The 27,545-nt window shown below is 40.1% G+C and overlaps 1 protein-coding gene and 2 long non-coding RNA genes across 3 annotated transcripts in view; 1 reads left to right on the top strand and 2 right to left on the bottom strand.

Moving 5' to 3' along the window:
- LOC126828515 (uncharacterized) overlaps positions 1 to 3,622 on the top strand; it is an 80,581-nt gene extending 76,959 nt beyond the window's left edge. The window contains exon 4 of the long non-coding RNA XR_007683106.2: positions 721 to 3,622. This is a non-coding gene — a long non-coding RNA (uncharacterized LOC126828515). The remainder of the gene's footprint in view (positions 1 to 720) is intronic.
- Positions 3,623 to 5,721: 2,099 nt separating this feature from the next.
- LOC130013631 (uncharacterized) lies at positions 5,722 to 11,155 on the bottom strand. The gene is made up of 2 exons (XR_008788839.1): positions 10,472 to 11,155; positions 5,722 to 6,474 (listed from the first exon to the last, which is right to left on the bottom strand). It is a non-coding gene; the product is annotated as an uncharacterized LOC130013631 (long non-coding RNA).
- Positions 11,156 to 12,333: 1,178 nt separating this feature from the next.
- On the bottom strand, positions 12,334 to 21,531 carry LOC126828076 (uncharacterized). Its single transcript, XM_050557654.2, has 2 exons — positions 21,465 to 21,531; positions 12,334 to 19,931 (listed from the first exon to the last, which is right to left on the bottom strand). Exons 1-2 carry the CDS (start codon positions 21,502 to 21,504, stop codon positions 13,042 to 13,044), a joined length of 6,930 nt encoding a protein of 2,309 aa, XP_050413611.2. The 5' UTR covers positions 21,505 to 21,531; the 3' UTR covers positions 12,334 to 13,041.
- Positions 21,532 to 27,545: the final 6,014 nt, after the last annotated feature.

The following is a 27,545-nucleotide window of genomic DNA, read 5'->3' as shown; positions in this document are numbered from 1 at the left end:
CGTGCATCGTACGCCAAGAACTCGCTGCAACATACCGTTTCATTGGCTAATCCATCAAGTTAACCAGAACGCGGGTTATATAACACCTCTTCCAGATCCTAGTGTAGCAGGGACAAGTAAAACGAAATTTTGAACTATAAAAAACGAAACGAAATAGGATCTGTGTTTTAATCAGATTGTATTTAGTGTTAATAGTGAATATGCGCGCTTATTTTACGAAATTGGTGAACAATAGTTACTATTTATAGTTAGCGAGGTAATATTCGTAGTTATTTTACAATTAGCTAGTTAATGATAAGTGACAGATTTATAGCCAATGACCTAGGTCCTCCCACTCCTTATCTTCTTTCTTCAGGGGCTCACTAAAACAAGCAGGTCCAGGGTTTGATGACAGTGTTGGTCAAGAAAGTACCCCGGGGATTTACCACCATGATTTTACCCTTGTCAGTGGTGCAGGAAGGGGGGTCTGGCAAAGAATAGTTTCCAGTCGTTATGATGATATAAAAAGAAAACCTAGGTTCCGTGACGGTTAGAAAGCAAAATAATCGTAGGGCAGAGCGCGGCGGAATATTCAAACGTATCTTCATAGCACACTGCATGGTGTATGTCCGTCATTATCCCAGTCGGAGCAGAAAAGTAGGGTATTAACCTCCATTTCATATCATTTACGTTCTGTATATTTTTATTCAAATAATCACAAAGCCTTTGTTTTTTATGCAGTTGAAGCAACGAAACCGGGTGAAGTGTCTGGAGACGGTGGAAAGGAGATAAATGATGGCGGTAATGGCGGAAGTGACGTAATTAATGTATCTTGTATGTTAACGTATATTTGTGTATTTGTGTCGCTATGGTTATAGGTTAGTTGATAATATAGTATTTTACAATTCGCATAATGAATGTTGAACGTGATCTATTAAACATGCATTCCTCATTAATTTAAAAAATATTCTTTCATTACCCAGTTAACAAATCTACGTTTTCGCTACGAATTGTAATGGCGGTAAATAAAATTGTCTAGCCGAACTTCAGGAGAGGAAATCGCTATATCTTTATATTATAGCAATGCTATATCAAGTAAGAATACATTAGCCATTTTTGTTAAAATTATCAACGACTTTTAGATTTAGCTGTATGATAATGGCATACGGTACAAAATGTCAAAATATTTCATTACTATTTAACATTTATGCCCGATATTTCGATCCGCACAACCAATACTAAGACCGGTTGTATTAATGTACCAATACTCAACCAGTTGGTCGAGAATGGAGCTTAGATTGATATGAGGTTTGTCGTAACTAAGTGACTAACACTTTCAAACCATATTGGAATTTATATAGTTACTTGTTCTACGTAACCACAATCAATCATTTGATATGGGTGCCAACTTATACGAGATTAGTAAGGGGGATAACCACATTTATTACAAGTTTGTCTTTGTTTTTAAGATATTCCCCAGTTACTCTTGATGCAGCCTTAAAGAATATATTGATTTAAATATTGAAATGGTTATATCAGTTCAAGGGAGACAACTGCAAATAAATCGTTAAGAGATTTTTGTTTTCGCGAAAGTACACTACTGAGTGTACAGAAATTTTATTTGCCTTGATCATTGATTAAGACTGTGGATCAAATTATGTTTCATCTACGATTATGTCATTGAACATACGTAAATTCAGTGTATTTTATTGTAGAATATTGGACTAAAATATGGATACTTGGGTGATTACAAGAAACTATAACTTAATTATGGAAGCTTAATTATAACTTTTACATTTTTTTTCCATGAAAACCAAAAGGTTTAAATTTTGACCTTTTGTCTTCAGAAACATGAATCAAATGAGACATATGATAGGAATGAGACATATGATAGGGATGAGTCAAATTCAGACTATATTTCGTTTCGCTTTTGTGGTTAAAGTCATCGTTTAAAATTCAAGAAACTGGAACGAAATAGGTTCTAAATTTATCATTGTGAAATGTGCTTACTTCTATGTCCGATTTTCTCGCTGGAATTTTCTGATTAATCAGTGTTTAAAATCATGTTTGCACTCAACTCGCTTTATTGTGCAGGTACAATTTTAAATATCAATTGTGCTATGAACTTCCAACAAGAAATTGTTTAAAGCGGGGTTCGAATCGTGCGTTTTCTGTAATTACGAGGTTCCAAATTAAAAATAACGCCCCAAATCACAAAGTCATATTTCCTACTTCACCAGTAAAACATATGACATGTCACGTGATTCGAGTGGTATTTTCGTGAAGGGAATTTGTAATTACGGTACATACGACATGATTCGAACCCAGCAAAGATTGGCTGATGTAAATCTAATGTTAATTGTGTTTTTGTATAATGTGTAATGTTTATTATAACTGTGTGTTGTCTTTTTGTTTGGCCAGATTATTATTTATTTTTGAGTACTATATTTGGTACATTATATGTTATGTATATACGGTTCTTTTAGTGTGTATAAAGTAAATAATTATAGCTTTTTAGTAGCAAGCTTTTTTATTGTTGAACTGTAGGCTTCTTAGATACTGAGTGGCGCAGCACCCAAAGTTGACGATAATAGTTGTCACGCCTAGCGGGTTAAATATTACATGGACGTAGGATCCGGTTTATTGAGAGAGATTTAACATACGGATGTAGTTAAATCAATATTTAGCTCTATGATCATAACCTGCTCTAGCTAAATTAAGCACACCCTGCCTATTGCATGAACTACCGTACTCACCATTCGATAATTCTGACTATCCGGTAAACAGGCAGATAATACCGATTCCAAGGCGCCTATAAATCGTCATAACGTTTCTGCACAATATAGTTAAATGTAGGCAGGGTAAATCGTCAACCCGAAGGGCACAGGATATTGTTTGAATGCCTCTTGCGAGATGTGAAATTATACTTTAGTTCTTCATAATAAACAACGTTAAATACATAAGTGCGTTAAATCTCTCCCGATTGTAAAAGTATTATATATTTATTCGCTTTAATTCGTGTATATCATCAACCATGTTTCTGTTGGTTTACCTATTCTTTTTTATATTATAATATCATTAATTAAAATATATACAAATACATGTGTATCTTATAACATCATGAATATACAATTTTCTATAGTTCATAGTATTATCATATCTCTTAGCAATAACTGCAATATTTTTGTTGATAATTAATTGCCATTTTTTAAAATGTTTTAACAACATTAATGATTAATTGACACTGTCTAGTTCGCTCTACATCATTTATCATTTAAAAACTCTCAAATTTCATGTTTAAGATTGTTTCTATCAAATTTTTTCAATCAAATTTTGTTTTTGGTGCTAGCAATAAGCGACCGAATTTTGATTAACATTTAGATTGATCACCACCTCTTCGGCATTTTGCCATTTGAATAATACTGGCAATAATTTCATGTCTTTCAGATAATACCTTTGATATTATTATAGACAATTAGATTTCTTTAATGTAATTAATTCAACAATGTAGTAATGTGTGTGTTGCTCTAATTTATACCACTCTGTTAAGTATACGCACTCTTACTGTCAAATATTTCGCTTGTCGTATGCCAAGTACTTATATATAAACGCATATTTGTGAATAAATTCATGGATTTCTAAATGTTTGAGTTTGGGTTGTGGTGTATTCCATATTCCTTGTTTAGGGGTGACTGTTAATTGTATTTGAACTTATTGTGATTGAACATTAATCGGCATTAGACACGTCATGAGGCATCATCGGCCCACGTAATATTCATGACACACTATCAGCTCCGCGTTATATCATGGCACACCAACAGCCCCGCGTTATATCATGCCACACTATCCGATAAGTTCATGACACGTTATCAGCTCCGCGTTATATCATCAACAGCCCCTTGTTATATCATGACGCACCATCAGTCCCATGTTATATCAGTGACATGTCCTCAGATCTGTGTTATATCATGACACCATAGCTCCCGCGTTATATCATGACACGCCATCAGCCCCTTGTTATGTCATGAGACACCATCAGCCCCGTATTTTATCATGACACATCGCCAGGCCCTTGTTATAACATAGCACACCTTCAGCCCCATGTTTTATCATGACACACCATGGCTTCATGTTATGTCATGATACACAATCAGCCCCGTGTTACATCACGACACTTGTTTTACCTTATATAGAGCCGTGAATACCAGCCTGGATTATCAAATGGTAAAACCCGCGGGGTGGCTGCTTGGATACATAACATAACCTTTTAACCTTTTACCTATTCCGAAATACTCTACTTTCTGTGTGCACATCTGAAATCTGTATTTGAGATTCCTGATATACTCTTTGGCGGATGCGAGAGACCACCAGATATTTTCCCATTGACTTTGCTCTTTATCCGGGTCTAACTTTTCTCCAAATTTCCACCACAGCCATAATTAACAGAACTACCTAAGTGTTGGATATTAAGTTTTACAAAAGCCCGATGATGATAGATAGCACCGTTCAAACCCAATTTAATTCAAGATACATGTTAAAGATATGTGCACATGTAAACCAAACATGCTGTGGTATTCGAAACGGAACTTGGATAGAACGTCTCTGGTCTAGTGTGGTTATTTCTCAACATAAATATCTTAAACATTTCCAACGGACCGGGTGATTTCTACGAATTGAAAGTGTTAACACCGAACGTTTAGAGGACCTATTTTGAGAAATTAAGAATTGTGGAACAGGTAATCAGTCTAGTCGTGATAGTCTTCCAAATGAAAGAGGGTTGAACGACGTACTGTTCTGTTCCAACTGGGATAATAAAGACGGGCATACCCGCCAGTGTGCGATGAGGGAAATTATGCCCGGACAGCGGCACTACGGCCTTCTCTGATATCAAATTTCAACTGTCAAGGGGTATTTTACGTGCACACCAATGTCTACACGGGATCTCGGTTTTCAATCCCTTGCCAGGCCCTCTGTCCTGCAACACTGACAAGGGTAAACCACGCAGGACGATCCCGATCAACTTTCACGGTCGACGCAGGGATCGAACACCGGACATCCGGGTTAGCGAGCCAACGTCTTGCTCACTGCAATATCAAATATACTTCAACATAGCTTACATCCTGGATGATAAGATACTTGGGATGCAGGCTTAATGATGTTAAGATTATGTCCGATAACTAAAACTAATTCTACTTTTTCATTCAGTGTATTCGATTGATCACAAAGTGTGTTCCATTACAACCTGTCATAACGGAATATGCCCTGTAAAGATATATATTTTCTGATCAAGATGAAGCGGACTAAAGTGCGGATAAAACTAAAACAGGGGGTATTGACAACATGGCCGAACTAGTTAACAGTTGCCTTATGTTCTCAGTATGTGATCCAATAACGAATCTGGCTGAAGTGATCTTTACAAATGATAGGAAACGGTGTTGTATAGATAAAACCGACGAGGTTAGCAAGACAACATTTTTCACGCCCCCCTCCCCCACCACACACACACACACTCCCACCGCTCTTGGGCTAATGAAGACGGGTATACGCCATACAGTGTGCTATGAGGAAAATTTTGCCCGGGCAGCTGCGTACTTTTATATCGAATTCCAACTGTCAAGGGATATTTTACGTGCACGCCAATGAGTACAAGGGACCTCGGCTAAGCACAATGACGTTTATATCAATATAAAACAAAGAGACGATTGTGTCATAATTTCAATTAAAAGAAACATAAATAGGGTATAAATGTAAAGCTTTTATTTCATTTTTGCTCAAAGCTACAGGTGAGTCCTTGGCACGATAGTCCGCAGTCCTTTAATTCAATCTCGAACTTTCGTAATATATCAATGTATTCTGGATACTGAACGATGAAATTCTAGTGTTTACACTAAACAATCTAACCAACCATTGAACTGCTGCTCCCACCCCCATAACCCCCGCCATACCCTCCAGTGCCATATCCACCCATCATTCCACCATACCCTCCAGTGCCATATCCACCCATCATTCCACCATACCCTCCAGTGCCATATCCACCCATCATTCCACCATAACCTCCAGTACCATATCCACCCATCATTCCACCACCATAACCTCCAGTGCCATATCCACCCATCATTCCACCATAACCTCCAGTGCCATATCCGCCCATCATTCCACCATAACCACTGGTGCCATATCCACTATACATAGGCACCATAGCACCGTAACCGCCCATCATGCCACTATACCCAGACATACTGCTACCATACCCAGTAGGATATCCGGTCATAATGGTGCCACCACCATAGCCACTGCTACTACCTCCTCCATAACCCCCTTGGTTTCCACCAGCGTACATTCCGCCACCATTATATCCCTGGCCGCTACTCCCTCCACCGTATCCCTGCTGGTGCCTACTGCCATAATCTACTATATACCCCCTGCCTCCACTACGGCCACCACTCGACCGTTTTACTCGTTTTACTGCTTCTTCAGCTCTAATAAGACAGCTGGCTGAAAAATAGAAAATAAACCTTCAGGGTCAGGAGCATGGCACATATGCAGAAAAAGTCATGATATAAAGATTTAAATCTATCGTCTAACAAGAATGAGTTCCGTGAGTTTGGTCCAAATAAAGGGTTGCATTGTGTTTTGTCGTGTTGGAAGTAATGGGAAAAGTTCTGTAGTAAACTGCTGGCAGTTACATGTATCAGACTGGCGTAATCTAGTAGCACATGTCACGGGCCCTGCATTTCCCTAAATGCCTGCAAGCTGGCCATCCCGATTCGGTGATTCTGCACTACATGTATTATACTATTCAAAAAAGTAGGGGATATTTGATTTTGGGGGCATAATACTAAAAAATGCAAATGACTACGAAAAAAGTCACTATAGAACCTAACAGAAGAAACATTTCCAGTTACATGTGACGCCCAAACGCACCAATAGCTACCGCATGGAATGCAGGTGATGCTTGGGATCATCACGGGGGTCCAACCCAAGATTTGCACGACTCTGACTTTGAATGTTACAGTCATTGTGGCATTGAATTCCAGGGTGGAAACATCAGTTTAATTGTTTTAGTGACCAGAAAACAAATTTTGATATGCGTCGGCTTACCCAAAATGAAAGGTTACGTGCCCTTGGCATGCTACAGATCGGCACAACACAGGCGGTTGTGGCGCGGACGATGAATGTTTCTCAGTCTGTGATAATCAGGCTATGGTCCAGATACCGTGATACACAATCTGTACAGGACAGACCACGCTCAGGTCGACCAAGGGCGACAACTCAAGCCCAGGATCGATTTATCCGTACCTTGGCCTTGAGAAATCGTGTCATCACAGCAAATCAGATCAGCGCTCGTCTTCAAACAGACACTGGTGTGAGAGTGAGTGGCCAGACGATTCGGAATCGACTGCATAGGGGTCACCTTAGCGCCCGACGTCCTCGCGTGATCCCTTGTTTGAGAGATCATCACATTCAGGCAAGACGTCGTTGGTCTAGGGATCGTCAACACTGGGATAATCGACGCTGGAGCAATGTGATGTTTTCAGATGAGTCAAGGTTCACTGTTGATTTTTTGGACAGACGTAGGAGGGTGTGGCGTCGTCGAAACGAGCGCTTCCAAGACGTTAACGTCATCAGACATGATCGATTTGGGGGTGGTTCTGTTATGGTGTGGGGAGGCATCACTGTTGCTGGAAGAACGGCTTTACATGTTGTTGCAGGGCGTGTTACAGGCCAGTACTACCGGGACAACATCTTGGCAGTCCATGTTGTGCCGTTCGCACGACGTCATGGCCGCCGTTTCATCTTCCAGGATGACAACGCAAGATGTCACAGGGCCAGGATCGTTACAGGTTACCTCCAACAACAGAACATCACCACATTACCTTGGCCAGCACTGAGTCCCGACCTCTCCCCCATCGAGCATGTCTGGGACATGCTTGGACAGAGGTTACGTCAACGTCAACAAAATCCTGCCAATGTCCAAGAACTTGCTGCTGCGTTGCAACAGAAATGGGACAATCTGGACCAAAATGACCTTAGACGTCTCATTAGGAGTATGCCACGTCGGATCAATGCTTGTTTGGCAAACAGAGGAGGATTTACCCGTTACTGACTTGGTTGTGATGCTGTGGTAACTTTGCTGTTTGACCCCGGGTATCATTTTACCCTTATAATGGTCAGTCTGTGCCTTACTTAGTCTAACGATCATTTGGAATAAATCGATGAATGTGAACTTCATTTCATTTTGTCATTTGTTTCTTCGTCAGTTTCATTAGGTGACTTTAATAACACTTAAAAATCAAATATCCCCTACTTTTTTTGAATAGTATATTATATCTTCATGATAAACTCTCTGTGTGTGTGAAATAGCTTTACTTAACGTCTGTTTCCACTGATGTGATTTCGCAGACAAAGACAAGAGATTAAGGCCACAGAGGTTAAATAGACACTATCTTGTGCTAATGATGGCTACCTGGTCGGGATAGAGCTTGGTTAGAAAAAAAACCCAATGACCGAATGTCGGTGGTCGTAACGTCGTCCACGGCCCAAGTAACACCATGCTCACGCTGACTGGTTTGGCAAGACTTGCCCAGACGTCATGCACGACCCACACAATACCACTACCCACGCAGAAGGGTTTGACAAGACAAATGTTGTGTGGTAGTTCAGATATAACCCAAAACACGTCCACCCGTGTACGATTTGGGTACATGTACAGAGAACTCCTGGCACTAGGAACTTGAAGAATGAAATGAAATCGGGTTTAACGTCCTATTGTTCTGCTAATGAAGACGGACATACGTCATACAGTGTGCTATGAGGGACATTTTGCCCGGACAGCGGCATTACGGTCTACTCTAGTATCGAATTCCAACTGACAGGGGATCTTTTATATGCACTCTAATGTGTACACGTGACTTGGGTTCTTCGTCCCATCCGAACGACTAGACAGCTGTTCTTGTCAGGTCCTGCACCACCGACAAGGGGAAACCACGTCGGAAAATCACGGCCAACACCGGGAGCGAATCGGCGACCTCAAGACTAGCCACCTTGGCCAACATGCGAGCCAGCGTATTACTCACCTAGCCACCGTGGCTCCCGGAACTCAAAGATGGGTAGACAGAAAAGCAGCTGCCGGGAAAGTTTAAGCATATTGTAGTCTCAGAATAACCAATGTATTGTTCCAACGAGACGTTAAACTCTATACCGCTATTCCGTTTCATTACATCCACCTGAATTAAAGGTCAATTTTGGTGCCAGTCATTATCACATATGTGATAGAACTGGTTAAACACATTCCAAATATTATTTTATCACAGTGATCATTGCTACGATAGATGCGTAATCAATATTTCAGCAATCGGAAGTGACGAACGCAAAAGGAAAACACGAGTTATCCCTCTATATAACTGACTGAAGTGACGGGTGATAACAAATACATGGGCGAATTTCTGCTCACTAATAATTCCTTCGATACCAAAAGTTGTTGTGTGAGACTGTGAAGGGATATCTGACAATTCATAAAAAAAATTGACTGTCACTAGATAAGTGAACATGAAAGAAAAATAGAAAAAGTCCGTGCATTACCATGTTTTTATAAGTGATCTCTGAGATAAAATAATATCATTTTACCCTTATAATGGTCAGTCTGTGCCTTACTTAGTCTAACGATCATTTGGAATAAATCGATGAATGTGAACTTCATTTCATTTTGTCATTTGTTTCTTCGTCAGTTTCATTAGGTGACTTTAATAACACTTAAAAATCAAATATCCCCTACTTTTTTTGAATAGTATATAATACTACTATACTGTCATCAACGTTCATGAACTACTGGGCGTTGAAGGTAAGCGATTTCAGCCAATTCTCGCCCTCAGTAAGGGTTATTAATTAGGATATCGAATTGGGTCATATGTCATTAATAAATATTTAAGGCAGAAATACCTACTTTACAATTATGACGTATTATACTATACGGGTCCCGCGACTTTTAATCCGGCCCTGGAGTTCATGTTTCTTTCTGGTGAAGTGTTAAAAAATGTACAGCTCAGAAGAGCAATGAAATATTTAACCTTTTTAACTCCAAATTTTAACTTTTTATAATCGTCAATGTGCTAGACACTTGGCAGTTTGGTGTCGATGGTAGATGGAATCTCCGCTGTTCGTGCGATATCCCCTACATTCTACACGTGAACAATGTTTCCAAAATGAACAAAGGGATCTTTTGATTTGAATAAAAAAATCTATTGAAAATTGTGACTCTAGCGTGCCCACAAGCCCACAAGCTAAAGGGGCCATAATCAATGAAGTTACGGTCCGATACATGCCAATATCGACAGGAACCATGATGGACCTATATTTTAAGTTTCGTCAAAATCGGATCAAAATTTGACCTGTAGAGTGCCCACAAATAAATTTAGGACGGACAGGGGCGACTGCATAATACGTCCACCTGAAAATGTGGGCGTATGAAAATGGTCTGAGATAGAACACTTACCTATTAGAATCAGGAATATCTGCGGAAGAATCTGAAACATAGTGTTTAATAAGCTCCGGTGTTTTTAACATGAATGATTAACAAGGAATGGCAAAATTTACTTATTAATTTCTGTTTAAATGGCGTACAGATCAAAGGGTGTTATTCTGAAAGGGGAATAAAGCCGATGTTAGTCAGAGGGTGAATTAAATGATTGTTCAAAGGTATTATCTATTGTCACCAATACAAAAGTAAGGCGGTAATGGTTTCATCAGCCATGTAAACTCAGTGGTACACGGTACAAAAGCAGATCTATTGTCACCAATACAATTGTCTGCGATATCACTTCGGTGGAAGCGGACGTTAAATAAAGCTATTTCACACACACACCAATACAAAAGTAAGGCGATAATTGTTTCATTAGCCATTTAAACTCAGTGGTACATGTTAGGAGAATATTTAACCCATAAAGAACGAGGAAGTGATATGTTGATATCTAACAACAGATGGGGTTAAACACACGCACATTGATAGCAGTTGACTAAAACGTGCATATCGATATTTAAATAAATGTCAGGACCTCTTTGAACTCGTTGTCTGTCTTTTAAGCGACGGATATTCTACGTCATATACGCTTTTTAAAGGAACCGTTCAATGTGTACATATTTTTTTATCAAATATTTTAAACCATCATTTTCGATAAAAAAAAAAGACTTAAAGTCGTGTGTGCATTTTCGGACAGTAGTTAAATTTCCAATGCTTAGTCCACGCTTAAATGTAATTAAATTATTTATTTAACATTTGATTAAGAAAACAAAATAAAAATATCATTGTTCAACGATATCGATAATCTACCATTTTAGCCACAAACACGTTAAAAGGGGAATATCACAAGAGTCTAGGTTGATTTAACCATTTCCGGTCTATATCATCTGCAGACCAGCCGAATGCTTACAAATTATTGACTCACCATCTTTCTAAATACTGAACATTTTCGAATTGGTATTCCTTTCACAATTTTGTAAGGGATTAAAAATCCCCCAAATGACAATTAAAGACTTTAAGGCCTGTGATTTTGGTACTGTAAGTTTAAACCATATAAGCTTATAATTCAACAATACACTTTGTCCGGTCACCTCTTGTTTCCGGTTGTGGTTTCGATCCCTGGTATGAGCTTATGTGGCTTGGAGATATGGAAAGACCGCTGCACGTGCGCTAAGATAATAAAAATAAGACAATTTGTCTGCGATATCACCCTCAGTTGAAGTGGACGTTAAACACCAATAGAAGAAGCAGAAATACTTACTGGACGATGTACAAACGATCACGTTTTAGAGCTGCTATACGCTCAGTTTTATCAGTAGACGCTACATTTATTCCTGGGTAGAAAATGTCTATATGTCACGTTGTAGAAAAACGTGATATGCTGCATAAATGAACTAATGAGGTTAGGACATTAGGTTTAACGAATGCTCCAGCTACATCCCCAAATCAAATAAGATGAGGATGCATCAAAATGTTTACTAGTATTCAATTGCAACACAGAGCAAGGACAGTCTGTCAGAGTTGGTAGTTTAAATGCTCAATACTGCGGACAAACTGGAAGAAACTGACTTGAATATGCACTTTTGTTCATTAATCGTGTGGTTACCTTTATTAGCAGCCTCGGCAACTTCTATTTTCTATAACTATAAAAGAGTAAACAATGGCGCATGTCACAGCCCTGGTCAGGAGGCGGATCTAGGAATTTTTGTAGGAGGGGGTTTGCCAGGTTCATGTTAAGGAAATGTAACAGTTGACAATGCATGATGCCATCATAGTCTCCAAATTACGTAGGCATACATACACACTGAGCATATTAAAGAGAGAAATTCAACACCCCGTTTGACGTCAATATTTATTATGAATTAATAGGATCACATTGTGATTCAATTCCATTGATGCAAAGCATTAATTGTTATATCACATAATTATGTCTAAATCATTATCTCGCGCTTTGAATGCCCATTCCATCCCACCAGCTGATGATAAAGGACAAAGCACACGACCGTGACACTTTACTCATAAAAAGTGTTGTATTACACGCCACGCCCCGATCCGCCCCTGCTGGTATTCTTAATGTCCCGCCTGGCCATGTATTCAGAACATGCTAATGAGATGGAGGGTAATGGGCTGGTCTATTCAATGCGGTTAGGGATAGTGTTGCTCCCAATTCCCAAAAGATCGATTTTCATCCATATGGACAAGACTTCCCCAAGCGTTTTGATAACTTCGCCCGGCATGCAAATACACAAAACCCTTCTGAATGATACATACGCAAAGCTCGCATCTTCTAGTTGCAATTAAATACTACATGTACAATAACTAAGATCTAAAAAGAAAAAAACTATCGAACATGACATTTAGTATATTCAGATTTAATGTTTTTTGTCATCAAAGATATGTCCTCTAACACCCGTTTTACAATATATCTGTAATGAGGAAACAGTATCAGGCGATCAGTCGTATTCTTGAACATCTACCTGCAACTATCCATAAATGAGTGAGTTATTTACATTTTTCACCGGTTTGAATAAATTTCGAACAGTGCACTATAATTTCGCAATGGCACTCTTGCCACGACGTAACGACTGTTTATCTTTAAACTTATGAGCGTCAATATTGCTACTTTTAGGTCCCCTGCCCAACTTAGCAACACTACCGTGTGACACTGTTGTTTTCTTGTTATGTTTGGTACTGGGATTATGTGAACTCTTTTGGTCTCGGCTGACTACTGGTGGTGCAGCGGTTTGAACCCCGGGAAAGGACACAATACCAGTATCTGTCGGATAGTTATGATTTGGGCTTGGTAGCGTTTTGTTTCTGGTATAATCAGCATTCATATTTCGTGCATACACTGGTCCAGTATTAGATGAATGTGTATTTCCTGTATCAGAAGAGAGGACATGGCCTGTGTCCGCGAAAGGTGAGCCTGTGTCCGCGAAAGGTGTGTTTCCGTCTACAGGAAAAATTGGATATAATTGATGTATTTGGTTATTGGTAAGAACTGTGTTTGAATCTTCCAAAAATGGGCTTTGATCCGTTGCTATTGGTAGAAATGGATCCACAGGTAATATGCTATCATAGACTGGATATGCCGGATTTGTTGGTCCAGAGATATAGATTGGATAGATGCTTATTACTGGAGCAGGGTTGGTAGATGGATCTACATTTGGGCTCGGAGTGCTTTGAGGTTGGTACACCGTATTGTATATTGGAGTTGGTGCCACTGTATTACTAGATGACGTAGTCGGATTGTTGTATGTTGGACATGACTGGCCGACATAGTTACTACTGTATACTGCGTTCGTTCCACTTCCGAAACAATTCTGATATGATAACGGACTAGTGCATGTATAAGATGGTATTCCAGCTTGCTGTCCCATTGGCATTGCATTTATAGGCATTTTACCCATCGGCATACCAACAACTGGCATTCTACCCATTGGCATACCACCCATTGGCATACCACTCATTGGCATACCACCCATTGGCATACCACCTATTGGCATACCGCCCATTGGCATACCACCTACTGGCATAACACCAATTGGCATACCACCTATTGGCATTCCACTCATTGGCATTCCACCAAAACCCATGGGCATCCTTCCAAAATTTAATGGCATTCCACCAAAGCCTCCTGGCATACTGTTATATCCACCCATCATTCCGCCATATCCACCTCCTTGTTCCTTGCTTGTTCCGTATCCACCACCATGTACATCTATTCCACCAAAGTACACATTTCCATAGCCAGTGCCGCTACCAGAGCTACCCCCATATCCACCGCCACCCCCATAGCTGCCCCCGTAGCCCCCTCCACCACTATGACCCCCGTTGTAACCACCACCTCCATAAGAACTTTCGTGATTCCAATCCCCACCTCCGTAGCCCCCTCCACCACTATGACCCCCGTTGCCTCCGCCATTGTAACCTCCCCCTCCATAACTGCCCTCGTAGCCCCCTCCACCACTATTACCCCCGGTGTCTCCGCCATTGTAACCGCCACCTCCATAGCTGCCCTCATAGCCCCCTCCACCACTGTGACGCCCGTTGCCTCCACCACTGTAACCGCCACCTCCATAGCTGCCCTCGTGGCCCCCTCCACCACTGTGACCCCCGTTGCCTCCGCCATTGTAACCACCACCTCCATAGCTGCCCTCGTGGCCCACTCCACCACTGTGACCCCCGTTGCCTCCGCCATTGTAACCACCACCTCCATAGCTGCCCTCGTAGTCCCCTCCTCCACTGTGACCCCCGTTTCCTCCGCTATTGTAACCGCCACCTCCATATGAATTTTCGTGACCCCAGTCACCACCCCCGCGACCTTCACCATTGTTTGCTCCATATCCACCAGAATGTCCTCCACCATAACCGCCTTCATATTCATATCCACCATCATAGTCAGCATCATACCTATCTTCAGCACTACTATGAGCGCCATAACCGTTCCCGTAATGACCCCCTCCGTAATTATCATCATAGTCATAACCGTAATCGTCTTCGTTGTCGTAATTATTACCATAGTCACCACCATAGCCTCCATCATACCTATCTTCAGCACTACTATGAGCGCCATAACCATTCCCGTAATGACCACCTCCATCATAGTCATAACCGTAATCGTCTTCGTTGTCATAGGTATTACCATAGTTATCATAATCACTCCCGTAGTTATCATAGTTACCATAATCATCCTGATAGTTATTGCTGTATTCATTCATTCCTATACTACGTCCTCCTTTATGATTGTCATGCCAGCTTTCATAGTTATCGTAATTACCTCCATAGTCATTGCCATATTGGTCATAATCCCCTGTGTATGAATCATACTCCGCGTCATAGTTTTCATAATCACCTCCATCGTAATCATAGTTGTCATTGTTACCGGCATAGTTACCATATTCAGTTTCGTAGTCATCCTCGTAGTCATTTTCATAGTTATCGTTGTCACCTTCATAGTTATCGTTGTCACCTTCATAGTTATTATATTCGCCTTCATTATTACCATAGTGGCCATAATCGCTTGTATAGTCTTCTTCCATAGCCATACTATGACCACCATAATCACCTCTATAGTTATCGTAGTCATTTTCATCGCCATAGTTATAGTCACCTTCATAGTTCTCATTATCACCTCCATAGTTACCGTAGTTACCATGATCTCTTTTGTAGTTTCCCGCCATTTCCATACTATATCCACCATAATTACCGTCATAGTTATCATATTCATTGTCATAGTTATTATATTCATTGTCATAGTTATTATAATCCCCTTCATAGTTTTCATCCATACTATAAGTTTCGTAATCACCATTGCCATTGTCACCGCCATAGTTATCATAGTTGTTGTCATCTCTATAGTTACCATAATCATTACCGTAGTTATCATAATCATTTTCATAGTTATAATAATCATTTCCATAGTTATCATAATCATTTTCATAGTTACCATAGTCAGCTTCATAGTTACCATGGTAACCATAATCGCTTCCATAGTCTTCCTCCATATACATGCTATAACCACCATAATCATTTTCATAGTTGCCATAACCACCGCGATAGTTATCGTAATCGCTTTCATAGTTATCATCATCACCCCCATAGTTATCATAATCACTTTCATAGTTACCATAATCACTTTCATAGTTACCATAATCACTTTCATAGTTTCCTTCCATTCCAGTATTGTAATCACCGCCATAGTTACCATAATCATTATAATCACCGTCATCGTTACCATAATCTCGTCCATAGTTCCCTTCCATGTTCATACTATAACCACCATAATCATTTTCATAGTTGCCATAATCACCGCGATAGTTATCGTAATCGCTTTCATAGTTATCATCATCACCCCCATAGTTATCATAATCACTTTCATAGTTACCATAATCACTTTCATAGTTTCCTTCCATTCCCGTATTGTAATCACCGCCATAGTTACCATAATCATTATAATCACCGCCATCGTTACCATAATCTCTTCCATAGTTTCCTTCCATGTTCATACTATAACCCCCATAATCACCACCATAGTTACCATTGTCATCTTCGTAGTCACCATAATCACCACCATATTTATCATCGTCATTTTCATAGTTATTGTAATCATCGCCATAGTTACCATAATCACTTCCATAGTTTCCCTCCATTTCCATATTATAATCACCGCCATAGTTATTATAGTCATTGTCACTGCCATAGTTACCATAATCACTTCCATAGTTACCATACTCACCACCATAATTTTCATAGTCATTTTCATAATTACCATAATCACCACCATAGTTATCATAGTCACTTTCATAGTTATCATAGTCATTTTCATCTTTATAATTACCATAATCATTTCCGTAGTTTCCTCCCATTCCCATATTGTAATCACCGCCATAGTTATCATAGTCATTTTCATCTTTATAATTACCATAATCATTTCCGTAGTTTCCTCCCATTCCCATATTGTAATCACCGCCATAGTTGTCATAGTTACCAGCATTGCTTCCATAGTTTCCCCCCATTCCCATATCATAATCATTTTCATAGTTATCATAATTATTTTCATAGTTATCATAATCATTATCATAAGCATTTTCATAGTTATCATAGTCACCTTCATCTTCCATAACCATACCATAACCGCCATAAGCATTTTCATAGTTACCATAATCACTCCCATAGTTTCCTTCCATTCCCATATTGTAATCACCGCCATAATTATCATAGTCATTGCCACCGCCGCCATAGTTACCATATTCATGTTCAGCGCCATAGTTACCATAATCATTTCCGTAGTTTCCCATCATACCCATACTATAACCCCCGTAATCACCACCATAGTTACCATTGTCACCTCCATAGTTATCATAGTCATTTTCATAGTCATCATAATTATCTCCATAATCACCACCATAGTTACCATTGTCATAATCGCCTTCATAGTTATCATAATCTCCTCCATAGTTACTATAATCACTTGCGTATGCAATATAATCACCTTCGTAGTCATTACCATAATTACCCTCGTAATTGTCGCTCATTCCCATACTGTAACCCCCATAATTGTCTTCATAGTTACCATAATCTTCCTCATAGTTACCATAATCGCTTTCATGGTTACCATAATATCCTCCATAGTCACTATCATAATTGCCATAATCATCTCTGTAGTTATTACCATAGTTACTCCCGTAGTCTTCCTCCATTCCGATGTCGTAACCTCCATAATCGCCTTCATAGTTACCATAATCTCCATTATAGTTACCATAATCGCCTTCATATTTATCATAATCGCCTTCATAATTACCATAATCGCCTTCATAATTATCATAATCACCTCCATAGTTATTATCATAGTTGCTGTAGTCATTACCATAGTTGCTGTAGTCATTACCATAGTTGCTGTAGTCATTACCATAGTTACCTCCGTAGTTTTGATCCATTCCCATACTATAACCTCCATTATCTCCCCCATTGTTATCATAATCAGCCCCATAGTTACCGTATTCATCTCCATAATTACCATAATCACTCCCCTGGTAATCATTATAATATCCACGTTTGGCACGTCGTAATTTAGTTAGATCCTCAGAGAAGGGTTCCACTCCAAACTGTCCAATGATACCGCTTCGCTTGTAGCCGCCATTGTAATGAAAGTGGCTGTCATCATGAAGTTGCCTGATCCGTCGATTTCCCTTTCCGTGTCGTTTACTTCGTGTTCTGTGTTTTTTAACTTCTGCAAATCTTCGTTTTCTTTTATTTACTTTAGTCTTCATACCAATTCCATGTGTCCGGTTTATATTTGTATTGACCCTGGCAGTACCGATCACATTTTTCCGGTGTATATTTGTCTGGTTTAAAGCTGTATTGCCCCCGACAGTACCATTTCCATTTGTGTTGTTAATAGTTGTATTGTTCGTGACAGCACTATCTCCACTTGTCTGGTTCATAGATGTGTGGATCCCGATAGTACCACTTCCACTATTCTGGTTGTTATTGATATTGACCACGGCAGGGTCATCCCCATTCATCCCGCCATTAGTTGCACCAGTTCCATTTGACTGGTTTTGCGTTATGTTAACCCCGACAGTACCATTTTCAATCGTTTGGTAATTAGTTATACTGATTTCAGATGTATCCTCTAAATTTGTCTCATTTCCCTTTCTTCTTTTGTTTTCAATCCGTCTCCGTCTGATATTTCTTATATTTTGATTTCTATGTACGGTTCTGCTGTTGCGACGAATATTTCTCCTCCGCGGAGCAATATTTGGGAAATGGTTTTGACGCCTATGGTGGTTTGTATGAGCTAATATTTCACTAGCCATTCCATCGGTAGCTCTACCGGTGACATTTTGTCTAGACATATCTTCACTGTCATCAAATCGGTCTATGCTTCCTAGATCTGTGTCAGTTTCCTGATTTGTGGAAACACCTTTACCTTTCTTTCTGCTTGCATTATTCGAAGTCCGAGAAATATTCAAACGTGTGTGTCTCCGTACTAATTTACTGTTCACACGCCGTTTTTGTCTTTTAGTTATCTGCTTTGGACTATTATCTGTTTGGCGCTCGTTGATGCCACTTGTAGTGTTGAGAAGTCGATCTTCATCAAATTCAACCATTCTGTCGTCTGTCAAGGAATGGCTTCCAATGTCTAAAGAAGTGGTATTCACTGTAGCGACATGTCGCAATAAAATTGCAGTTTCTGTGTCTTGCATTCCATGGATATGCTCAGCAACTAATGTTTCGCCGATGCTGGTGCCATTTGCTTCATGGCTAGTATCATATTCTGTTGTTCTCCCATTTTCAGTGATATGTAGAGATCTCTTAATATTTTGTGAGCTTTTATTAGCTAAACGAAGGTCCTCGATGTACCCGACATTCATTTCGTGACTGTCACGATCGTTTCTATGTACTCGTTCGTGGCTACCACTGCCTCTGCCCCTGTGTTCATGGCTATTACCTCCCACGTTGTACCCGGCATTCAATTCGTGACTGCCACGCTCGTTTCTGTGTTCTCGTTCGTGGCCATCACTGCCTCTGCCCCCGTGTTCATGGCTATTACTTCCCACGTTGCGTCTCCGATATCGCTGGTTACTTCTCAGTTCTCCAATCTCTTCACTTCGTGTAACTGCAGTATCACCATGTGCCAACCTGCCCACGTGAACAGGTCGACGAAAACCATCTCTGCTCCCGTCCTCGTGGCTAGCACTGCCCACGTTGCGTCTCTGGAATCTCCGGTGGCTGCTTCCGTCTTCATTGTCTTCGCTTGCGTCTCGATGTACAACGTCTCGACGAAACTCCTCTATGTCCCCATACTCGTAGCTATCAGTGCCGACATTGCTTTTCTGAAATCTATGGTGGATTCCGACCTCTTCAGCCTCTTCACTTGTGTCTGGATTCACAACCCTTTTTCGTATAACTGCAGTATAAACCGTGGATGCTGGAAGAAAGAAGACGATGAAAACAAATACTAGGGAATGATAGTCAACATGTCAGTGATTAGTAGGACCCAAAAATATTGTTAAATCCAAATAGAGAGCCAACGTTGAGATATAACGGATTTTGTGTTCAACGGGCAACTGATTAAAATAAAACTGAAACCGTAATTAAACATACATTATGCAAGAGCTAAATCTGCCAATTGCAAGTCTTTCTTTAGGCCTGAAATGTTATCTAAATTATTAATTAGACATTAATTAACTTATGCAGGCCATAATCAACTCTCGAAGGCATCGCTAGCCTGCGATAATATTTACTGGATTATGATCCCATTTGCTGCTCGACTTCCATTCATGACTTATTCATGAAATGGATGATCGAGACTATTTTTTATCGTACAGACTAGGCCGAAATTGTAATCGCTTAATTCTCGGTTCATAGTGAATCAATATAACTGAAATTTTCAGCAAATTGCCTTTACATTATCTTGTTTTTAACTATTATAGTGAGAACTACCAGCTCTTTATCTTATCTCCCATAATGTATCTTTAACGATATTGAGAATTTCTATAACACACAATATCCGTCCATACATAAAACATAATTCAATGAAATACAGTGTTTGATACGAATAAAACTACAGCAAGAGAACCGAAACGTCGGTCGGTAATAGACAGTAATTGTATTCCATAAAATTGTGTCTTGTGCATTTCCAATTCAATTACAAAATATCAGTTCAGTTTAATTGGACTTAGTTCCTTTAAAGTCTAGATGCGTCATTGCAAACTACAAAATTGTGAACAATTAATTTCTAATTGGATTATCAGACACGAAAACGGATCATGATAAATTGCACTTTCAACGATCAATGCTGCTCGCTATAACAAGACACCACCATCTTGTAATTTAGGTCCATTGATAGAAAAGAAATGCGATGGGCATAGTTTAAATCCGATTGAATCCCAGTCGAGACATTATCTAGCGTTTGTATTTTGTTTTCTTCATTAAATATCAAAACAACAATCGAAGTACATAAAGTGGATTATATCGTGAGAAATTTGAAATTTGCAAATTACGCATCGAGCCTTTAAAATGTGTTCAGGATTTAGGAACTGAAATGCGATTTCAGGTACTACTGTTCTGCTCCGACGGGGCTAATGAAGACGGGCATACGCCATGCGGTGTGCTATGATGGAAATTTTGCCGGACAGCGGCGCTACGGCCTACTCTTATATCGAATTCCAACTGTCAAGGGATCTTTTACTTGCACGCGGATGTATACACGGGACCTCGGCCTTCCATACCACCCGAACGACTAGACAGCGTCCTGCACCACTGACAAGGGGGGGGGGGGAGCACGCAGGAAAATCCCGATTAACTTTCTAAGCCAACACCGAGATCTAACTCGCGACCTCCAGGCAAGCGAGCTGGCTTCTTAGTCACTTAGCTACCGTAGCTCCATCCAGTAATCAAAACTATATGTGTTAATAATTCCATGTCTGAAAATCTGATAATCTGAAGAAATAGAACTTACAGATTAGAAGCTGAAGACATATCCATCGGAAGATATACATTGCTTTAATTAATCTCGATGGTGATAAATACTGAATTGTGATGACCGAATAAAATACCTGCCTTTATATACATGAAATCATATGCTGCAAATATTTCCATACTTCCGTCATAGTTTCGTAGGAAATGTAAATTAATTCAAGTTACATATTTTGCATGTCTAGAGATAAATTCAACATTTGGTTAAAAGACTGTAATTCACGTTTTAACTCCGTTAATTAGACAGTAGAAGGAAAATTGGATAGGTCATTCTAATAGCAAGCTCATTTTTTGTTTAAATACTGAGGTCAGTTGTCTAATATTTTAAAGTAAATAAAATAAGTTATTTATTTTAAACAGTAGAAAGATGTGTTTTATGCACGATGCATACATTTGCTATAAAAAAGGTTCTGTATTCAGATGATGTATTAAACACGTACGGTTCTGCACATGACGAAAGCTTAGCTCACAACCGGTTAGTGCTAAATGATAAGGCCAGCTCAAGTTTTCGTCATAGGTCACGAGATGTAAACAGGGGTAGCGCTAATCCCAACCATGTGCCTAACCCCGGACTTAGCCCCAATGCTTAAACTAACCCTAACCTACAATATCGCCATTAATCACGTGCCCTAACCTTATTTACATCTCAACGACCTTGACAAAAATTGAGCTGGCCTTAACAAATGGATTTAGCCCTCACAACCTGTCGTACGTGCTACTTCGGCCAGTCTACGCGCCGTAGTAGATCGCAAACTGGTCCCGCACAAACAAAATTTTCACCCGATTTCTTGCGGCTGGTCTGCGAGCTACCAAACTTTACGACCAATGCGTGTACCGCAGGCTGTGAGCTAGGTTTTAGCGAAGCAACTTGAAGACTTTGGAATATTTTTATTTTATTGCTGCGATGTCTTTATAACATCAAAACAATTCTCAACCTTATATATATATATATGTACACGGAAAAGTTTGATTTTTTTATTTGTGAGTTTGTGCGGATGTTCTCTATAGGAAACTAAGAGGTTGAAGTTTTAGATTTGAGAATAGTTTTATGTTAACAAGGTTGTTTTATATATAGTGTATTTTGTACAGTATTTAAAACCGGAAAACAGCTACGAAGCAGATTCCAACCACCACCAGGCTTCCACCAACCACCACCAGGCTTCCACCAACCACCACCAGGCTTCAACCGACCACCACCAGGCTTCAACCGATCACCACCAGGATTCCACCAACCACCACCCGGATTCCGCTTCCAACACCAACCAAGTCGACAACCAAATCAGCACCAACCAAGTCGACTACCAAACCAACCAAGTCGACAACCAAACCAGCGCCAACCAAAACGACAACCAAACCAGCGCCAACCACCCCCAGAAAATGCAGGTGTCGTGAAAGCCTTCTTTCGGGTCCTCCAATGCCTCCACCACTTGACCATTATGGAGAGTCAGGAGAATGGAACACCAACCAGAAGTTTCACTTGGAAGATCCAACACCTGAATACGTTCGTGAAGACGCCTACCATAGCCACTACCATTGAGACATTGAACTTGAAATGGGCCAAGGACGTCGCCTCATCCCTGTCGACACACTACCGAGCCATGCTAGCGGAGGAACTGGAGTACTTGAAGTCACGTCACTTTACCAAAGATGCATGGGCCAAGAAGTCCTACGGCAAGCGACTTCAGAATAGTGTGAAGACAGAGTTCCACCGCCTACTGTCCACGGTCTCTAAAACTGTCACGCCCCCTCCCCCATCACCCATGCACATTACGCACAACCTTCTCCGGGACACACCAAAACGATACACACCTAACAAGAGAAAATTATCCCCTGGAGAAGGCACTTGCATTAACACTCCCTCGAAGCGTGCAGCTAGATCAACCAGTTCGCCCCGGGCTGTGTCAGGCTCACCTACTTCCTCGGGATCTATATCGCCACTAAACGCGCTTGTCGACTGTCTGTCCCCTAGATCGCCCATCATTCCTAACCCTAGAATCGCCACCAGATCTTCCACCAGATGTAGGCGATCACTCAACCTATCCCTAAAGAGACCTCACAGCTACAAAGGTAAAGACGAGAAGGATTTATGGTTCCTACCACCCGTCATGGCAAAGACCCTGGTTATTGGATCCTCTAACCTGGCTAGGATTGCATCCTTCGTCGGGGACTGGGAGATACTCCAGAACTACATGGGTCCTGCACCAGAGGAATTAGTGATACACGTCGGGCTCAACAACAGGGAGGAAAGTGGACCAAGGATACACGAGCAGATGCTAGATCTACTCAAGGTGACCAGAGCAGCTTTCCCAACAACCAAGCTCTTCGCCACACAGATCCCCACTTCTTCCCGACTCCGACAAGAAAATCCGATCGCCTACCAAAACATCACCAGCTACAACCAACTGATCTCCACTGCACCTTCACCAAACGCAACCACATTACCAACCTTCAAGGGCAAAATAGAACTGAAAGGTAACGACGCAATCCACTGGAGCCCAGACACGGCCAGAGAGATCATCAACTGCTGGATGAGGAATTTAAACTAGGATTAGGGAAAAGGAATGAGAAGCCGTCTTTAGGACAGACAGTTGTCAATTCGAGCGACAGACTTCTCAACCCCCTAGAAATGAACATTCTTGATAAAGGCCTTAAATTCATCCCAACCCCACAATAACATCCATAGACCCCATCACCCAGGCAACCGATCGCTTCCAAAGAACACTTTCGTTGACATATTTTTTTAGGAACAAACCCGGCAGAGGTAAAAAATTATTCACAGCAAAATCCACATGGAAACCACCTAAAAGGTCATTATCACCAGCCATCCTAAAAACGTTCGACGAAATGAATATAGAAATATCATCCATTCAACCACAGTCACAAAAACCAAATCTCAACCGAGCAACTAAAACGGCATTAAACACCCTTAAAAAGGACAAAAACATAATAATTAAGAAAAGCGACAAAGGCTCGTGTTGTGTCATAATGAATCGCGCAGACTATATCTCAGAGGCAGAAAAACAATTAAGTAATCCTATACATTACACTAAATTAGACCAACCCATCTTTAAAGACACCGCAAATTTAATAAACAACATCTTATATGAATTGCAGGATAAGGAATGCATAACAGCAAAACAATATAATTATCTATCTGCTAATATTTCTGAGGACTCAACACATAAAGATGGCCAAGTTTAATTCTGCATTAATGTCTGTTTGTAGTCAATCTGATTAGAACACATATCCTATTTCGTTTTGTTTTTTGTAGTTCAAAATTTCGTTTTACTTGTCTTTACTACACTAGGATGAGGAAGAGTTGTTATATTACCGGCGTTTTGGTTGAAGTGAGGGATAAGCCAATGAAACGGTCTGTTACGACGACTTCTTGGCGTGCCATGCACGGAACTGTGGGTAAACCACTAGAAACGCCAACGCTGATTGATTAATCAATCTCTGACATCATAGGTCAAAAGCCACTCGTACGACCCCTGACACGGCCTTCGAGTACAACTTGTCAGATCTTCATGGAGTGTAGGTCATCGAGAGTATATAAAAACAAAACGAAATATAGATCTGTATTTAAAACAGATTGGTTTGTAGTGAGAATTATGTGTATAATTTGGTACTATGAGCTTTGTAAGCTTGAATTACAATCTAATAAATAATATATTTTGCTCTGATTATGTAATACCCTTTCTGTTTGATAAAATTTTAAAATTCTACTATATGCCTTTTTAAAGGAGGCAAGTCTCAGACTCAATATCACCCAGTCTTCGACATAGCAAACACGACTTATTGGTCAATTTTAATAAGAACTAAATAGAGTATTTTCTGTAATAAAACGGAAGGAGAGTGTTACATGTAATGAGTATTGTGAGATTATAGAGGAAGAAATGTATTCACTGAGTCAAAACAAAATTTTTGACGTCGCGTGATATAACTTGTACCTATTGTGGTCTGCTAGACCAGATAATGTAAGACAATGTAATTCCTTCAAGTACCTGTGTATTTTTATGATGATCTTGGAGAATGGAATGTTGAATTGGTATGTTCTAATTATTTTACTTCTTTCATGTTCATTATATTTCTTGTAATAATCGGTTATTATACCAAATAATATATGTGGGTTAGGTGGCGTAATGGTCTAGCGCGTGAGGCCCTTCACGTCACATGATCTGTCACGTGGTTTCGATCCCGAGCTTGTACTTGCGGTACTAGACATCTAAGAGAGACAAACTAGGTCATTTCGGGACTAACAGTTTACTTGAGCGTAGAGATCTGTGGAAAGAAACCGAGGGGTCCGGAAAAAAACGACGAGTTTGGGCAGGCGACCCTACTCCTTGTCATGTACAAGCGATGAATCGAAACTGTACCACTTGACTAAATGGCAGACTGCATGATCTTCGCGTACGCCTTAGACTATTCGGCCAGCCCTCTGGACATTTCACATCGAAATGAAATGCAGTGTTCTGTAAGGGGGGCTTTGATTGGGAGCGGCGTTTGTGCCTCCTCGAATTCTAAATGCCAATTGTTCTTGCACGGTATCCCATCCAAACGACTAGGCGTTGTTCCTTGCCAGGTCCTTCTTCTTACACCTCTGACAAATTTGGAATTCGGGATTCAAAATCTGCAATACGGTCTGGATTATAAATTCGAAATAACTAATATCGCTATAATAAGTGATTACATATAAAGGGAGGCAATTCTGTTTTATTTTAACAAAATAATTACTTGCATTGGGGTTATGATTTTAATGAAATGCGGTTTACGCACACAAAAATGTGTACACGGGATCGCGGAATTTCGTCCCACCCGAACGACTAGACACGGCCTTTGCCCAGGCCTCCGTTCTGCACCACTGACAATTGGAAACAACGATGGAATATCCTGGAGACCTTTCTGGGCCAACTCATAGTTGATTTAAGGGTGCCACAAATGACCACGATTGTCAAGGCATCGTATAGGAATCTGTTACGGATGATACATCTACACATTCCAAAATTGGTAGACCGACAACGAAAGTTTTTAACAAGAAACAAATAAGAATCATCCACGAACCTCAACAACCGTCTGCGATTTATCTACGAATCGGAAAAAATTTGGATTCGAAACAATTCGTGGCATTCGTAACCCACGTAAAAGCTAGGCATTACATAATGTATCTTTAAAAATTAGGATTGTGTCATGATTTCCGCTCCATAAATTCTCAGAATTGAGTTATAACGTGCTGGTAATTGATCGCTGATATTGTTGTTTGTTTGAACAAACATCATAGGGGCCATGATACTTCCCATTTAAACTTTAACACGTGAATAGAAAACTTCGTACAATCTGTGGGATCTGGCATAAACTGGAACCGTGTGTTAGTAGATCCCTGTACGGTTAAAACATAGCATAACATCAAAATACAAGCTATACTCCTCATAATGTTACGATCTGTAGATGACTGCCTTGTGCTAGGTGTCTTCCTTTGTGAAATTTAAATGTCTTCGCTTCATTTCACTTCTTTAAATAACACGTCTCCAATCCAAGTGTTTTATATTGAGCAGGAATGTATTTGAAGACGTAACACGCCACGCCCACCAGTAGGTAATTAACTCATCGGCGTGACGTGAGAACTGTATAATTAAACAAGAAACTAATCATTAGTAAAGAAAGTAGTTCGTATTTAATTTGAGATTCGGATGAAAATTCGGTGTTGATTGTGAACACTGGATTAGTTTAAACTACAGGGAAAAGACAAAAAGGATGGGCTTAAATTAAATGTGTGTGTGAGTTAGTAGTATTTTACGTCCGCTTTCAATATCGCAGACATATTGAAGGAAACTTAAACCGATTTTAACCCATGCGTGGCCTATAGAGGATGGGGAATGTGCATAGTAATGGGAGGGTGGTGATTATTTTAACACGGTAAGTAATGTGAATGTGATCATTATTTTGACACTGTAAGTAATGGCAGTGTGGGGATTATTTTATCACGGTAAGTTTTGGGAGTGTGGGATTTATTTTAACACTGTAAGTAATGGCAGTGTGGTGACTATTTTAGCACTGTAAGTAATGG

This window comes from Patella vulgata, chromosome 7, assembly GCF_932274485.2.
Source record: "Patella vulgata chromosome 7, xgPatVulg1.2, whole genome shotgun sequence".
NCBI classification, from domain to species: Eukaryota; Metazoa; Mollusca; class Gastropoda; family Patellidae; genus Patella; species Patella vulgata.
This window is presented reverse-complemented; position numbering and strand designations above follow the sequence as displayed.

Excerpts from the sequence above, each read along its gene's own strand:
- LOC126828076 (XM_050557654.2), bottom strand. The coding sequence starts at position 21,504 with ATGTATATCTTCCGATGGATATGTCTTCAGCTTCTAATCT. Across the intron at positions 19,932-21,464 it reads ATGTCTTCAGCTTCTAATCT|CATCCACGGTTTATACTGCA; the intron begins GTAAGTTCTATT and ends TCTTTCTTCCAG.